Source organism: Nicotiana tabacum, chromosome 9, assembly GCF_000715075.1.
Source record: "Nicotiana tabacum cultivar K326 chromosome 9, ASM71507v2, whole genome shotgun sequence".
Lineage (NCBI taxonomy): Eukaryota > Viridiplantae > Streptophyta > Magnoliopsida > Solanales > Solanaceae > Nicotiana > Nicotiana tabacum.
In genome coordinates, this window is record NC_134088.1 from 85,147,038 (window position 1) to 85,164,545 (window position 17,508).

A 17,508-nucleotide genomic window follows, 5' to 3' on the forward strand; every position below is an offset into this window, starting at 1 on the left:
TCGATTTCGTCGTCTTCCAAGCCGTTACCTTTGATGGCACATGTGTAAGAGGTTACATGCTCATTTGGATCCGTGGTTCCGTTATATTTTGGAATATCAGGCATACGAAACCTCTTCGGGATTGGTTTTGGTGCCGTGTTTGGAGGGAAAGTCTTTTGGACAGATTTCTTAGAGTCCAGGCCTTTCAATATCGGAGGCGCTCCTGGGATTTGATCAACTTGGGGATTGTATGTCTCTACCTTCTTTTCATTTGCCTCTATTTTCCTTTCACCATATTTCACTCGTTTCGTTAATGCTTCTAGCATATTCATCACTCCAGGGCTGACACTAGACTCAGCTTCGCCCGGCCTTTCGGTGATTTGCTCATTTCTTCAGGTATTTTTCCGGGGCAGTTCGGGCTCAACTCTACTGGGGGCTCGACTTTGATTCTGCAGCTATGCTATTGCGACATATTGAGCCTGTAGCATTTTGAAGATCAATCGTAGACTAGCCCCGTCGCCTTCGCCTTCGGGTGCTCCTGAGCTGTTGGTCGGGCTCCTCTGCGAACGCTGTTTCCGGGGTCAATAGGAAGGTTGGCGTCGATGGACACATGTGAGTTAGCATCGACTAGGTTCATGACTGGGACCCCGTTGGGATCAGCAAGGGACACCTCATTGCTAGGCACCAGATTGTTGTTTTCGCCATGATGGCCAGATCCGTCCTCAACGTTCAAGTGAGCAGATTGAGAATTTGACATTTTCAAGCTGCCCTAAAATTGAGACCTTAAAGAATAAGTGTAAAATAGAGCGTGTTATGGAGATTTATATCATACCACCACTATTATCCTTAGCCCCACGGTAGGCACCAAATTATTTACCCCTAAAAATGGATAACAATTAAATTTATACGCGGTTTTAAGGATATGTGGATTAATTTAATACAAGTGATCAATAACGTTAAATAAGTGAGTTAAAGAGAGAATAAATGACCAAACCAGTTGTGATATTAGGTCCAAGCTCGGATCTGAGCTTAGTGATTGTTCTGCCTTCGATTCGGAGCCAAATACTTATGAAGAACTATGAGCAAAAATAAGAACTTTGAATAACTTTAGATGGAGAGAAAACAAGTATATATTGCCTTGATATGCGTGTTACAGTGTGTTTCTTGAATAAAAGTCATTCCCTTTATATAGTAGTAGAGTTCATCCCTAGTATAACTCTAAAAAAGGTAAAAATCTCCCTTTTCGTTAATCACTGATCTGCTGTCGATATGAGCCGAGATCTACGCCGTGATATCTAGTCGGCCACGGATATCACAGCCCTTTGTTCATCGTGTGCGGACGTTTGGTAATGCTTTCCGAGGCCGTGGAGCTCGAGCCGGATTTGGGGGGCGTGGTTTCGATGGCTCCGGTGGCGGGTGCTTTGTTCGGACCTTGATACTAGAGATTCCAAGCTTCGATTTCGATTCCTTGTAGTTATGTCCTTGCTATCGGGATGCTCATTGGCTCCATTTTTACCCGTATACACAATGTTATAGGGCTACATACGCCCCCGAGTACAACCCCCACTTATATTAAATTTCTTAATTTTGTTTTCTTCTTTCTTTGTAAGAAAGGGATCGGAAAGTACAAAGAAGTGAGACTTTAAGTCATTAAGTGGGACTCCAACTTAAAGTCATTAAGTGGGACTCCAACTTAATGGAAGGCACAACTAACTCAAAACTTCTATATTTAATTTGTTCATAATCCCCTCAAATAGAATCTTTCGTCCATTTTATCCTTTTCGGTTTCTTTGGTACGAGCGGAGGCGGAGCTAGAAAAGTAGAAACAAATTCGACGAACTTAGTAGGCTTTGTATAGATTATATATTTGTATTCGGAAATTCATTAAATATTTATAAATATTTAATTAAAAACTCAATAACTAAAATGATTTACATATTTAGTGGTAAGTTTAAAACCCATAAATTCAAATCCTGGACATGACTACACAGACGCTTTTGTGAAACTATGTTCCGAATTGGTTTGTAAATGATGCTTTAGACACTTTGGACATATGATGTCGTTAATGAAATAATACATGCTTTCTTTTGGATCAAACAAACTTTAGTAATTCGTATTAACCCCCCCACCCCACCCCACCCCAAAAAAAAATAAAAAAAAATAAAAATGCATAGTCTTCTTTAAGAAAATCGGATTCTTGTTTTTCTTTGTTATGATTGCATGTTTTCGGCCAAATATGAGAATGGAGAAATATTTGCATCTCTTTTTGGGTGGAGTTGAAGATGCAAGTTTCTTACTTCACTCAACCATAAGATATACTTAAATCGAAATGCCGAAATCGCACTGTTTTTTTTTTTGTCTCATTCTTGTCATTTGTTAGTATTTCTAAGTTACTTCTTCATCAACTTAATTGAAGAAGAGTCAGTTTAGTTGTTTATCTCACAACGAAATTGCAGAAGGCAAGGAAGATATTAGATAAATGAAAAAGCAACAGAAAACATTACTAGTAATATTTTGAACTATGTGTAATTGATTATTGCTCACTCTATTCCATTTATGTGTTTGATTAGTCTAATCTAATCATTTCGCAATGTTTGTATGCAAAGCATGTAACTATATATGCTTCATGTTGACCTTTTATTCTATTTAATTATTACAACTAGACTAGATTAAACTGAAGGCACATAAAAATGTGACATTGTTGTTAGAATGATGAAAAGTGAATAATCATATATATCAGGGAGAAATATTTCACACAAGGATATTACATTAGATCAGGGGCGAATCTACCTTATGTGGTAGGGGTACCACGGCACCCGCTCGCTTAGCTAAAATTTTATATAATATCTCTGTGAAGAAACGTATATATGGATAGAGTGGCACCCAAAAATTACAAAGTGAAAGTGGGTGCCATTGGTTCAGCCTTCCCTTTGAAGGCTTTCTTTGGTCTCATGAATGCAAGTTCGATTACCTGTTGGGCAGCTCCTTTGATTTTTCATTTTTCCTACTTATTAAGATTTTCTTTATTTTCAGTTGAGCCCTAGGGCCTCACCTCTTTTCCTTCTTTTTTCGGCTCTTTCTCTCCTTTTATTACTTGCTAAGTCTCTCTTCTTCATTTTTTTTAACTTTCGATTCTCGTTTTGTTTCTATCATTATACCTTACTTTATGAACAATTATTTTCTATAGGTAATTTGAATTGATTTTAATTAGCATATAATTTTTTTTTATTTTTAATGAAACGATAATAATTTATATATTGGAATATAATTTGAGCAATATCTTCTATTGGGTTTTGAAAAAAAAATTAAATGGCTTGATTGATAGTCGTTTTGAGTCGAATATCATAAGTTGAATGTTGAATGTTTTTCTTTGAAAATAATTATCATATAATTCAACAATTAAGATGGAAAAATAAACAAGGAATAATACAAGTAAATTAATCTAGTCAAACAAAGAATATATAGTGTAGTTAAGCTACTCTTTAAGCAAATATTTATATTGGAGGCACTCTTTCATGAAATGTTATTTTTCTTTTGCATTTTTATTTAGAATGTGTTTAAATTAAGCGTAAAAAATTTGAACTAAAATCGAACTCTTATTTGCTTTGTGAATGAAAGACCTATTCAAATTAACCAAAAACTAAGCGAACCGATTATTCCTAATCTGTCTTTGTAGCTACTGACATGTATACTGTATGTATAACATGGTGGCACCCGCAACCTTCGAATCCTGGATCCGCCTCTGCATTAGATCATTGGTTCGTCCATTTATTTCACAAAAAAAATGACACTGTATAGTCACTTTAAAAATAATAGTCGGAAAAATATATATATTTTTTTTGTATATATATACATTTTGTATGTTATATACAAAAATTATATAAATTTTATATACTTTTTCGGCTACCGGATGTAAATGGTTTTTGGCGCGGGCTAAAAGTGATAATACCCTTATTTCAGTTTTGCCGCAGCTAGCAGATCGCCCCTTCATCTCCCTACGAATTACGATTTTGAGTAATATTTTATGCACTTTTGTCCCATGACTCATATGTAGAGGACTCAAATTTCTTTTCTGTTTCGATTAACATTTTTTCCCGCATTAACACTTGGTAGATGTAAAAGACTTATGCATGCATCAAAGGAATAAATGCATAATTACGTGTTTCTTTATATAAGACAATCACTCAATCGTATTTAATTAATGAGTATATGTTTTTATGTTAATTTTATTACTTATAATCATAATAAACTAACGTAGGTTGGTGTATGTATTCCGCCTTTGTTTGTCCGTTATCCAGTTGCATTTCATGACCTTCCACTTCAATATACATTTTGTTTTTCAACTAGTCGGAAAAAATGTTGATTTCAAATTTATTTTGATAATAAAATCATTTAAAAGTCGTACTAGTAAAACATGATAAAATCATTTAAAAGTCGTACTAGTAAAACATGATAAAATCATTTAGAAACCAGATCAATTTTACTAACAGCTTGTTTGGATGGTTGTTACCCAATGTATCGTATTGTATTGTTTTTTTTAAAATAATATTTATTTTGATTGTTTAGTTAAAATTGATTGTATTATTAAATTTATCGTTTCGAAACAATGAAAAGACCCATTTTTTGAAACAACCGATTTGGTGTAGTGAGATTGTTTCATTTTTTTTCCAATTATGCCCTTCTTTATTACTTCATAATTCTATTTTACCTTTTATCTTTTTTTATTTTATTTTTATTTTAACTCCAAATCTCTCACCTATAACGTAGTTTGTCTTCCTCCCATTTTTTCATAACTTCTTCTGTCGTTCTTTGCCAACTCCATGGTCAGAGATAACAAGAATAAGTTCTGCCATTCTTACCTAATTTGTCTTCGTTCATTTCACGGTCATTATTTTTTCCTTAATATTTTAATTTTCTTAATATTATTGTTATGATCTAATTATGAATAGAGTGTGCTTATTATTATTTTTAATATTACTATCTTGTTCCACTAATTTTGTTAGAATTTACATAAAGTTAATTGATTAATCTGTTTATAAGACATAATTGGAGATAAATTAGTAGAAATTAGGGGTTCTCTTAAATTATTTTTATGCGCAATTCTTGATAAATTTAATATTTAAAATAATTAAGGGTATTTTAGTAAACTTATCAGTTACAGTACAGTACGATACAATCAAACCAAACAGAAAAAATATTATTAACAATAACAAACAATACAATCTATCCAAACATTGTATTCATAAAACGATACAATATAATACAATACGATATAATATAATATATTATAAAACGATGGGTAACAATGATCCAAACTGAGCGTAAAGTGTACAATTATCCAATTTATCATTAGGGGCTATGATTGTCATCCCACATTTTATAATTAATCCCGTAACTTTCTCAAAGAGAATTTAGAAATCCCCCCCAAAAAACAAAAAACAAATACGGAATAAAAGAAGTAGAAAAGAAAAATCAGCACTGTGCAAACGCCTCCATTTTCGTATCTGAAAAAAACAATAAAGAAAAACAGATCCTTTCTTTCTTCAATCTTTCTGTAGAGTAGTGAAGGAAAGAAACTGCAATCGGCATAGCCATCCCGTCCCTTTCTCCCGTCCCTTTCTCTCTCTATATTTATTATTTCTATTCTAGAGAGAGAAACCACAATAACTAAAGTTGATCAGCATACAGAGAGAGGAAAAAAGCACAAGCAAGAAATGTAATGATTGTTTTTTTTTCTATACGATTTTTGTGAAAAACCCATAACAAGTGAAGGTCAAAGTCATCAAAATCAATGGCTGAGAACGAAGCATCATCATCATCAGCATCGTCGTCAAGGGCTCCGATGCGGCCCACTATTACTTTACCACCGCGTGCTTCAGTGGAAAATTTGTTTATGGGCGGGCTGGGTGGTATCAGCCCGGGCCCGATGACCCTTGTATCCAGCTTCTTCTCCGATCCGGCGTCGGAGTACCCTTCCTTCTCCCAGCTCCTCGCCGGCGCTATGGCGTCTCCGGCAGCTTTTTCCGGTCAACGACAGGGTTTTCCCCCTCCACCAGAGACGACAGTGTCTATTTCAAAGGGAAAAGAGTCCGGTAGTGGGGATATGGATTTTGGGTTCAAGCAGAACCGGCCGTCCGGTCTGGTGATTACTCAATCGCCCATGTTTACTATACCGCCGGGATTGAGTCCGGCCGGTTTGCTGGGTTCGCCTTTGTTGTTCTCACCTGGCCAGGTAGTTACAAAAGTTTGCAGTGTTTTTTATTTAATGAGCATTTAGTAGACTATATGAGCTTAGCTAACTGTTCTGAGCCAGAATAATGAGAATTATCTGAATATTGAATCACATGAATAGAATGGAATGGATACATGTGATTGATATAGCTGAACCAATCTCAGCAGAGACAAAAAAAGATAGTAGATGATTTCTTTCTGTTTGTCTATGCCTTGGTGGCAAAGTTACTCGGTACGTGGGCCGGTGGGGATTAACACTACCCGGTGAAATAGTACAAGCAAACCCAAACACTAGCGTCCTAAGAAAAAAGAAAAAATTATCTAGCTGACCATATTTTATTTAGGATTGAGGCATAATGACTGATTGATTTGTGAATATGTTACCCTTAGTGTGGTTTGTGGATTGTGTGATTTAAGAGTATCAGCATAATTTCGGTTATGGGGTTCTTTGGGGTATTTAAAGCCTGATTGGTGAAGTTTCTATGAAAATATAAGTGCTGTATTTTCAAAAAAGTCGCTTATTTTGGAGAGTCAAGTGTTTGGCTAAAATAAGCGTTCTTTAGAGTATTCGTAAAAGTTGTTTTTCTATTGTAGGGAAGAAGTGTAAAAAAGTAATTTCTCCTTAGAAGAAGAAGTAAAACTGTATCAAGAACACATTCCATGTCTAGAGGATTTGCAGACTGGTCTGATCACCAGTAGAGGACTGCAGGTCCTTGCGAGCTGCCATAGGCGGACTTCCACGTGAGAGAAAAGAAGAGAAAGAAGGTAGAGAGAAAAACTTTACACCTAGATTTGCTGGTTTAAAAGCCAGAATGTACTAAAATATGGAAGAAGTTTCATTTCCAGTACTTTTAGAGAGGGGAAGGAACTGTTATTTGGACATTTTCTTGTTTCTCAAAGCGGAAAGCACATCTCCGTGTCAAACACCATGTCTGGTGCTCCTATTTACAGTCCAAACTATGAGTTTACACTTGCAATGTTAGCATGCCATTTTTCTTTTGTTGTGTTACCTTTTGACCATTTTCTTTGTCACATGCTAGGTAAGGGTAACTTAAGATTTTCACTGCTTTTCCTACTCCACATCTTATAACTAAGTAGTATCAATTTTACAAATCAACAGATTGTAAATTGTCAAGACCTGTTCTTATGTCCCTGGTTAGGTTGGAGTTATGCTTTAAGATAATATTGTATTTCGTGTATGTAGAAACTTTCTTTAATTCAGGAGAAGAGCAGTCTGATTCCCTTTAGCCATTCCTTGAAGTCTGGTAGTGCGAGTTGAGGCTATTGATACTGAAGTTTGAGATAATATGTGATATGAGATTTGATATCTTCTTTTTGTTGGTGCATAATATTCTATATCTTCTGACAGTCCATCTCGTGAGGCTAAATTACTTCGTTAGTTAGAAAGAACGTGTTAGAGGAGGAGCTATCCTCTTTCTCTCTCTTCTATTCTCGAACCCCCCCCCCCCCCCCACACACACACACAAATAAAGACTTTTTCTTTCTTGACTAAATCAGCAGCAGGAAAAGATTGTAAATGAACTTTTGCAACATGTATGGTGATGATGCTATTAGTTTAAATTGAATTAGCCTTTTCAATGTTATTTACATATGGTTTTTGGACCATAAAGGGCCCTTTTGGAATGTCACATCAGCAAGCCCTTGCTCAAGTTACAGCTCAGGCAGCACATCCTCAGTCTCAAATGCACATTCAACCTGATTATCCGTCTTCTTCAGCACCACCTGCACGGTCCTTTTCACAGTTCCAGTCCCTAACCTCAAATACCACAGCAAACCAACAGATACCGCCTCCTGCATCAGATCCTAATGTTATGAAAGAAGCATCTGAAGTCTCTCTGTCTGATCAGAGGTCAGAACCTGCTTCCTCTGCTGTTGATAAACCTGCTGATGATGGTTACAACTGGCGTAAGTATGGGCAGAAGCATGTCAAGGGAAGCGAATATCCTCGTAGTTATTACAAGTGTACACATCCAAATTGTCCAGTCAGGAAGAAGGTTGAGCGGTCTCTTGATGGCCAAGTAACTGAGATTATCTATAAGGGCCAGCACAACCATCATCCGCCTCAATCTAGTAAACGCTCGAAAGAGAGTGGAAATCCAAATGGAAACTATAATCTTCAGGGGCCATCTGAACTCAGCTCTGAGGGTGTGGCAGGAACTCTGAACAACTCCAAGGATGGCATGCCTTCCTATTCATTAAGAATGAAGGATCAAGAATCCAGCCAAGCTACACATGACCAAGTCTCCGGATCAAGTGAGGGTGAGGAAGTGGGTGATGCTGAGACTATAGCTGATGGAAATGATGAACGTGAATCTAAGCGAAGGTAATTTGCTTCATCCTTGGCACAACATTTGAAGTGAATATTTTTATAGCCTTGTCTATCTTCATAAGCCACTGTTCTCCATCTCTACATCTGCACCCTGCAGGGCCATAGAAGTACAGACTTCAGAGGCAGCTTCTTCTGCTTCTCACCGGACAGTTGCAGAACCTAGGATCATTGTTCAAACAACAAGCGAAGTTGATCTTTTGGACGATGGTTATAGATGGCGGAAGTATGGCCAGAAAGTTGTAAAAGGAAACCCTTATCCAAGGTAGGTTATCTCTCATTTACTTCTTTTGTCTGTCAATGAACAAATTACTCCACGATAGGGGAATCGTCTATGCATTTTTGGTGTTAAGCTGGTTTTTAGTAGATTTATGGTTAAGTGAACCCTAAATAGAATATATCTGGCTATGAAGCATTATGAGTGTAAAGTTACCTTCCTGAATCACCTGCCACTTGAAGTTGTAGTGTTTAACCGCCACTGTGTCAGAAAAACTTTCTTCTGCTTGAACACATTTTTTTTGCCATGATATATTAGAACTCTTTGTTTGAAGCTCATAGTCTGAATTTTGCGTGGTACAGTTGGACCATGTTGTATTTACATGCAAGAACAAAACAAACCAATCAGACATCTAGATGACTTCTGTGAATGCATAGCCAGATGCTTATCAGTTATTTTGCTTGCTTTGCTAACATATTCAGTATACCATATTATTTTCTGCAGAAGCTATTACAAATGTACCAGCCAGGGATGTAATGTACGGAAACATGTGGAAAGGGCCCCGAGTGATCCAAAAGCTGTCATAACAACATATGAGGGCAAACATAATCATGACGTGCCTGCAGCTAGGAACAGTAGCCACAACACCGCAAATAATTCTGTGTCACAGATGAGGCCACACAACCCCGTAGTTGATAAACAGGAAGCAACTAGAACAGGCTTCCCGAACAATGAACAGCAACCTATAGCACTGCTACGGTTCAAAGAAGAACAGGTTACATGATTTTCGAGCTTCAATCTTGCAAGGAATGAGAGAGGAGTCCACTGAAAAACTTTTGCCGAACTTGTCTCAAGATGGAAGTATTTCGTGCATTTGAAGTGATAATGTTGGTTCACTCACCCAAAGATGAATTAAGGAAACATGGTATAGAAGTTTGTTGATATCAAAAATGATAGGTGAGCAAGGTGTGGATTGAATATACATTGTAAATTTTCTCAAGAAGGGCATAGAGTAGTATATTATTTGTATTCTTTCTGTAAATGCTCTTGTATAACATGTTTTGGCCTTTTATGGCTGCACAAGCATGGTTGATGATTGATAAACATGGTCGCAGTTGGTGTTAATCCCTTTGATATGATTTATCTTGCTATTTTTCAAGATTTTGTAATAATATTTTGGTAGATTTTTCTTTATTTTTAGCAATTCTGCTGCAGAGTCGGATCTAGGATTTCTATTGCATGGGTGCACTACTGGAAAAAAGGAGGAAAAATATATTAAATGAGAATTGATCCCTCTTACTCTTTGATAAATAACTCAACTTTCAGTGCACCATTCAACCTTATTATACCAATTTTAAAAAATATGTACATAAAATATCTAATTTTGCAACCATAGGTTCACATGCCCTGTATTTATATCTTAATCAGCTTGGCGTTTTATCTGAATTTGACCAATGGAAAATCTAATCTAGTACAATCTTTATATCTATGATCATGTCAATATATACAATGACAGAATTTGAGTTTCTTGAAGTCAAACAAGAAAAGGAGTAGTCATTTAGAGGGATGGTTATGAGATTACAACCCACTTATTATGAAGTAGGAATGCTCTGTTTAGAGTACACCTTGCTGGGACTTTTATCTGTTCCTCACGGTTTAACTACTTACTATTAGTTTTGCACTATTAGAATTTAATCTTTGTTGTAATTGTGGTGGTGACTGTTGCTGCGTCTTGCCCTTATGTTAAGTAAGCTCTGACGTTTCAAAATACTAGTCTTGGGATAACATTTCATCAAGTGCTTTTTTTTCTCATCTTGGTTTGGTTTATCAAGGCTTTTTATGTCTAAACTTATAGCAAACTAAGTACCTAGAAGTTCAATGGAGAAGAGTCTAGGGGCGGGCATTTGGGCCGTTCAAATTGGATTTCGGTTTTTGGATGGAAGAAATGACAATCCAAATAAGCTCAGATTGGACCAGATTTTTTAAATTCGGTTTCAGATTAATCAATTTGGATATTTTGGATTTTCGGTTTTAAGTTGAGATATTTCTTCTTTTTACAAAAATGAATATTTAAATGAAGTACTCATGTTAAATTGCTTGAAAAGTTCACTCTCACCGCAATCATCTAAATAAAATATTCAAGTAATGAAATTATTATCAAGAAAATGTAATAGAGACATTAATACGGCCGATAAGAAGTAACAATAGTAAACCTATGTCCAAATAGAAAGTATTCTGAGAGTAACTTTATAATTAATGTTGAATATATGAGATAATATCTAATAAGTAGGGTATTTGAACTTATTACTATTGACATATGGATAATGGACTAAATATAAAGTATAAAAATTTAAATTTTCGGGTGTCCAAAATTTCGAAGTACCAAATCCAATATCCAATCCAAATTTTTTAAAAATTAAACCCAAAATCCAATCCATAATCCGAAAATTCAAACCAAAAATCCAAAAAAATCAAATTTCGGTTTGAATTTCGGGTTTGCCCAAACTATGCCCACCCCTACAACGAAACCACTTGAGTTGTTTAGTATATGCTTTTTAAGAAGACAACGTTTTAGTAGTCTTCAATTTTATGGTTCCTTGCAATTTGATGTAGTTCCTCCTGGCATATCAGTCAGTCAGTTCATTTGGTAAACATACAATAGTGGATGAACCAATCAAGAAAAAGAACCCTGCTGCAGTGAAAATCAGTCCACAGATATTAGCACAACTAAATGCAGAGAACAAGCAACCGCGTTCATTTCCCAGCGGAGCTACCTTTTAAATCCTTGACTAGAATTCCCAGTGATATAGCTTAAAGCAGTAGAGATTCCAGTGCGTCCAGCCAAAAACTGCATGTGCTGGTTTTTGTGATATAATGTAACCTCCAAAGCAAAAGAACATCAAAACTATCATATGCAACTGGGGATACCCAAACAATTCATCAAAATGAAATGCTTGTGGCTATGACTTTAGCAAATAAATAACTGCAATATGCGTACATTACACTGAATCATGCACTACATTTCACAGAAACTCTTGAGAAAGCACAAAAGTGTATATGCAAAGCACAAATATTTCCTGCATCAAAGATTGAACCATTGTCGAATCCACTCCCCTATACCAGTGCTATTCTTTTTCACAACTCACTAAACCTTCTCCAGTCTCCCTAAACTTTTGACATTCCTAACACACATTGCCAGAAGATGTATACTTTGTGGCCTGAAAAGAATATCCAGTCTCGCGGCAGACCACTTCACGATAGAGTATTCATGTGCTTTACACTAAATATATGAAAATTAAACCACTGTAGATACAGATCACAAAGGCAGATAATGCTCTTGTGATACTGCAATGCACCAACAATTGTTAATACATCAAAGTGTGCCCTTTAAGAATCTTTACACTCCAAATCCCCAGAAGACTTATGAGTTCGATGACAAACAAGTTTGAACAATCCTCCAAGTATTAGAAAAGCTTGTATGATAACAATCTGACTGTCGACAGCTTAGTATACAAAAGAACTAAAGATGGATGTGTGGTGATTTTAGTGGAAACTGGAGAATAGGCTTTATACAGTCTAAATTACCGTAAAAGATCATTAGTACTCAACCTGCCAAGAAATGATGATTATTTAATTAACTTTTACTTATTTGGGGACTTCAGCATCCAAATGAGAGATGAAAATGGGAAAGCTTTAGGAACTAAAGCCTGACATGATAAAATAAAGATTGTTAGCAAGTGGAGGTAACAAAGCTTTCCACACTGAATCAATATGCAAAGGAAGTCCAAAAGATTCAAAGAAACCCCCAAGTTCTGTACATATCAGCCATGGGAAAATTTTGAGGTTGCAAGAAATATAGATTCCTTACTTAACTATGGCAGGGTATTCTGGATGATCCTTAAGAGTTTCTTCATATTACACTACACCCTATATTCAGAAGTAAGCAAAATGATGTTCAACCTTTCATTCACACATTTGCGCTACTTCTGTCTGAAAGAAAGTGCCAACATCTTTAACTAATTTATGTCTGACCTGCAGCAGATTATCATACAGATGAAGAAGCTGGTGCTTCCACTGTCGGAGCAATTACAAGCAGCACGTTTAGATGTTTCGGGAAATTCATTTAGGCAGATCTAGAATTCCACTGTTGCTATCAATTGATAATGCAGTATTTGTGTCTCTTTGACACTGAAAGCAGCTGATGTCTTTCCAGGAAAACAATTATTACGATACATTTTCTAAACAAAGAAGAACATTTATGAAAGCCATTTCAAAGCATCAATTATTGAGCTTTAGGGAAGTCTCAAGACATTCCTATTAAAGAACTGCACTCTATTTATTTTTATAGTTATTTTATGCTTTCAAAATCAAGCCAATTAACTCTCACAGCATCACATGCAAACTGAGACAGATAAGAGATCCATGAAGGAAAACTTCAAGGGTATAGATTTTATTTCAAAAAAGAAAGAAAGAAAACTTCAAGGTATTTTTACAAATTGTGAATGACGAAAAGTACATGGTTTGAACTTTTCAAATCTCAGCAGAGGTTTTCTACTGTGTAAAAAATCCAAAAATTACCATCTTTCAAATGATTTTCTTCTGGTAATACTTTAGCAGACAACAAATCCGTAAAGAAGCTATTTGTGATGAAGTGGTCAACGAGGCCAAACCACATAACTTATCCGCCTTCAGCATCTGATAACTTTCTCCAAAGAGGAATTCAACTCATTCCTTATTTTTCAAGAGAGGCATAATAGTAATTCCTCCGCGCTAGAAACAACTTCCAGTAACTTCAAGAGCCATAAAATCAAATTTCAATATGTTATTGGACTTCTGCTAATGCTGAGGAAATTGTCAAGGCTTCTAGCACAGGCTGACTTTCTTCACTTGAGGTTTCCATTCTATACGATTTACAGCTGAAGTAGAAAACTGTACTCATCATGGAGTCAATAAGCATCACAAACGAGTACAATAGTACCAAAAGAGGCCCTTCCCATAATCTTGAAGATCCATCTCCATAGCTTATTGTCTTCACTCTATGCTCAAATAAACCCTCCACAATCGCCATCCCAATAGTTGATCCGAGAAATATTAGAAGTCCAACTTGTGTCTGCCCCTTGATAAGCGAACTAGACCTAAGCAATGCCTGCGGTCCAGATTCATCCTCTAAAACAGATATCACAATCGCAATGTTGCAAATAATAATAGCATTCGCTAAAATAATCGAGAAAATCATCCCTACTACCATCGCGGGGTACAAGATCAAGTCAGGAGGGAACCCCATGATCGAGAAAACACTGCTCACGGATACAACGAGTACAACAAACAATGTGAAGCATCCGGAAATCACAGTACAGACCCACAGGTAAGTCACAACAACCCGTTTCCAAATCTTGGTCATAATCACATAAAACTTTTGCGAATCAAATTTTTTCCTCGAGTAAGTGCAATCGACTGAATAAACTATAGCAGCTTTTGACAACAGCGATAAAGTAACGTACAAAGGGAAGCACATTACAGCTGAAATCACAACTTCAGAGAACTTTTGACAAGACAGTTTGATAAATGGCATCAATGGAAGCCCGCTCGATTTGGAAACGAGCAATAACCTTATGGTTAGTCTCTTAACTAAGGAGTGATTAACCAATACGTTAGATAAAACAACAGCAGAGACAGGGCAGATTAGCAATGCAGCAATTGCCATGAAACCTATTGAATTATACCTCAAAATTCTCACAGTTTCCCTCAAAATCTCCAGTGCATTCAGTGTCTGAAAATGGTGATCTGTGTGTGAAACCGTATCAGTTAATTCCAAGTCGAAATTTTGAGGATGTGGGTCAGCATTTTTACCTTCATCAGATGTAACTGAGTTAACTCTAGGACTCAGTCCACTGGAAATTTCCATTTTTGACAAATCCCAATTGTTCTTTACAAAAAATATATTCCAAGAGAAGCCAAAAATAAAGGAATACAAAAACAAATGTGTGCTGTGCTATAGCAATTTTACAAGTCCCTTTAATCAACAGTATAAAAGGGAAAACAAAAAATTACGTATTACCAATCTTGGATCTGTGTCTAGGTATTAGCTCTAAAAAATGCTACCCAGATCTGCATAAGAAAAGCATCATGGCTCAATGTGGAATTGGCAATTTTATACAGTGAAAATTGGATGATATTCTTGTGAAATAAAAAGGTATTTAAAAAAAAAAGGAAGCTCTGAAAACGTATATAAGGAGCTGATCTGGATCAGAGGAATGAACAGAAGAACAGCGAGTGGAAGTCGAAGTATGATTAGAGTTTGATTAAGGAAAGGGATTAATGAGATGGCGAAGGATGAGTGGAAGTATGATAAAATTTATTTGTTTATACGCCCATGGTATTAATCATAACTAATTAATTCGTATTGTTACGTCAATTTATAAGCTAAGATAGATTAATTAGTATTGTCGGCGTATAGGGGATTGTGTAAATATTTTACAAGAAATTGTGGACTTTAGGCCTCACGATTGGGGTTTGATTTCAGGAAAGTTGGGCTTAGGTTATGGAAAGAGGTGATTATCTTAGAGCCCCTTTGGACATAAGAAATTTTTTTTTTTTTTTTTAAAAAATATTTTTTTTTTCGAAATCAGCGTATGTTCATAAAATTTTTAATTTTCATTTGAAGATACATTTTGAAAATTTTCGAAAATTTGAAAAACTCCAAAAGGCTATTTTTCAAAATTTTCACTCAAATCACTCACAAAACAACCCAAAATTATATTCATGTCCAAACACAATTCTAATAAATTTCAAATACCATTTTCACTTGAAAATTATTTTCCCCATTTTTTGAAATTTTACAATTCTTTTGTCCAAACGCCCACTTAGTGGACAACAGACCAAAAAACTCAGTTATGGGGTATTATATATAGGAAATTTTACCTCCTATAGCAAAGGTATACACCATATTTATTATAAATCAAAATCAATTTAAAATATTATTTTCTATAGCTACCTTTTATATTTTATAGCAAAATAAGTATTTTATGGTATATACTACCATTCGGGCATGAAATACGCTATTTATGTTTTTCCTCTCTATTAGACAGCTGGACATAACTATTTTTAAGGGATTGACGTTACTGTATTCATAAATACATGGAGCGAATACATGTGAATACACGTGCATAAAGTTGTAGTCATGAATATAGCAGCGCAAATACATATGAATACTTCCGCGTACAGTTGGACTGCCTTGATTTTAGGCGTTTTTTGCTGCTGTATTCATGAATACATGGCGCGGATACATGTGAATACATGCGCATACAGCTGGACTGCCTTGATTTCAGGCATTGTTTACTGCTGTATTCATGAATACAGCAACGCGAATACATGTGAATACATGCGCGTACAACTGGACTGCCCTGATTTTAGGCGCTTTTTACTGTTGTATTCATGAATACATGGCGCGAATACATGCGCGTACAGCTGGACTGCCATGATTTTAGGTGCTTTTTGCTGCTGTATTCATGAATACAACAGTGCAAATACATGTGAATACACTACCGTAACAACTTAATAGTAGCTATAGGAAGTAATTATGTATATGGTAGCTATAGAAAGTTAATAGCCACTAAACAATAGTAGTTTCTGAAATATATATATAAATATATTACAAACTATTTTACCCAATTTTGATTAGAACTAAATATTTTTTTTTACAAATTTATATGCATCCCCTCGTTAAAAGCCTCTGAATATCTGAATACTACCTTAATTGTCACTATGATTAGCGTCACTCTTCAAGGAGTTCAGTTACATCCTTTTTCCCTTGCGCTATCTTTTCTCCATCTTCCTTTGCCTCCTCCCTCCTATTCCTTAAATCCTTCTCACCGCCGGCTGATATCCAACCAAACAACCCCCCATCTTTTCCCCTTCTCATCTTCTTTACCCAAAGCGCCAAGAAAACCATTTCAAACACCACCTCCATTGTCATGCCGGAAAACGACCAACTACCTGGCTAACCATCGCTAGTGACTCGCCAACTCTCTTTGTGAACATAGAGTAATCAAACTTACTCTAATTGAAACCTGCACTCAGCAAGGCATGTGTAAGTTTCAAATTCCATTGTCTAGAGGCTTGTTTAAGTCCATATAAGGACTTCAATAACCTGCAGACCTTCTGTTCCCCGTGTCGTTGAAAACCTTGATGCATATCCATGTACACCTCCTCAGAGAGATCTCTTTGTAAGAAGACATTGAAGACATTCATCTGGTGCAATTCCCAATCCTTAGAGGTTGCAAGGGCTATGACTGACCTGACCATCTTAGCCACTAGAAAAAAAGTTTTATTGTAATCCAGTCCTTATTGTTGGTTGTAACCCTTAGCCACTAGTTTAACTTTGAACTTTTCAATCTCACCAGTAGCTTTGTATTTGATCTTGTAAACCCACTTACAACATGTAGAACTCTTTTCAGGAGGCAAATCAACCACTTTCCTTTAATTAAGAGTATTACAATTACTATTCAAGCCGAACAAACCGAAATTACCGGACCGAATTAACCGAAATCGAAAAGGAGAAAAATTAAACCATACTGAATCTAATTAGGTATGGTATTGTTATAGCGTTTTTAAGAAATCAAATACCAAAAATACCAATATCTAAATATCGTACTGTACTGACCGATGAACACCCCTACCCTTAGCCACATAATCCTGTATCCGTATATATGGATGCTTAGTTTTGTAGAATGTC

The 17,508-nt window shown here is 36.0% G+C and overlaps 2 protein-coding genes across 2 annotated transcripts; one reads left to right on the forward strand and one right to left on the reverse strand.

The window, feature by feature from the left end:
- Positions 1 to 5,392: 5,392 nt before the first annotated feature.
- Positions 5,393 to 9,899, forward strand: LOC107767801 (putative WRKY transcription factor 4). Its single transcript, XM_016586894.2, has 4 exons — positions 5,393 to 6,211; positions 7,842 to 8,554; positions 8,658 to 8,822; positions 9,279 to 9,899. The coding sequence occupies exons 1-4, from the start codon at positions 5,771 to 5,773 to the stop codon at positions 9,556 to 9,558; spliced, it is 1,599 nt and encodes a 532-aa protein (XP_016442380.2). The 5' UTR covers positions 5,393 to 5,770; the 3' UTR covers positions 9,559 to 9,899.
- A 3,303-nt stretch (positions 9,900 to 13,202) lies between these two features.
- On the reverse strand, positions 13,203 to 15,222 carry LOC107767800 (uncharacterized). Its single transcript, XM_016586893.2, has one exon. The coding sequence runs from the start codon at positions 14,677 to 14,679 to the stop codon at positions 13,597 to 13,599; it is 1,083 nt and encodes a 360-aa protein (XP_016442379.1). The 5' UTR covers positions 14,680 to 15,222; the 3' UTR covers positions 13,203 to 13,596.
- Positions 15,223 to 17,508: the final 2,286 nt, after the last annotated feature.

Excerpts from the sequence above, each read along its gene's own strand:
- LOC107767800 (XM_016586893.2), bottom strand. The coding sequence starts at position 14,679 with ATGGAAATTTCCAGTGGACTGAGTCCTAGAGTTAACTCAGTTACATCT.
- LOC107767801 (XM_016586894.2), top strand. The coding sequence starts at position 5,771 with ATGGCTGAGAACGAAGCATCATCATCATCAGCATCGTCGTCAAGGGCT. Across the intron at positions 6,212-7,841 it reads TGTTGTTCTCACCTGGCCAG|GGCCCTTTTGGAATGTCACA; the intron begins GTAGTTACAAAA and ends TGGACCATAAAG. Across the intron at positions 8,555-8,657 it reads GAACGTGAATCTAAGCGAAG|GGCCATAGAAGTACAGACTT; the intron begins GTAATTTGCTTC and ends TGCACCCTGCAG.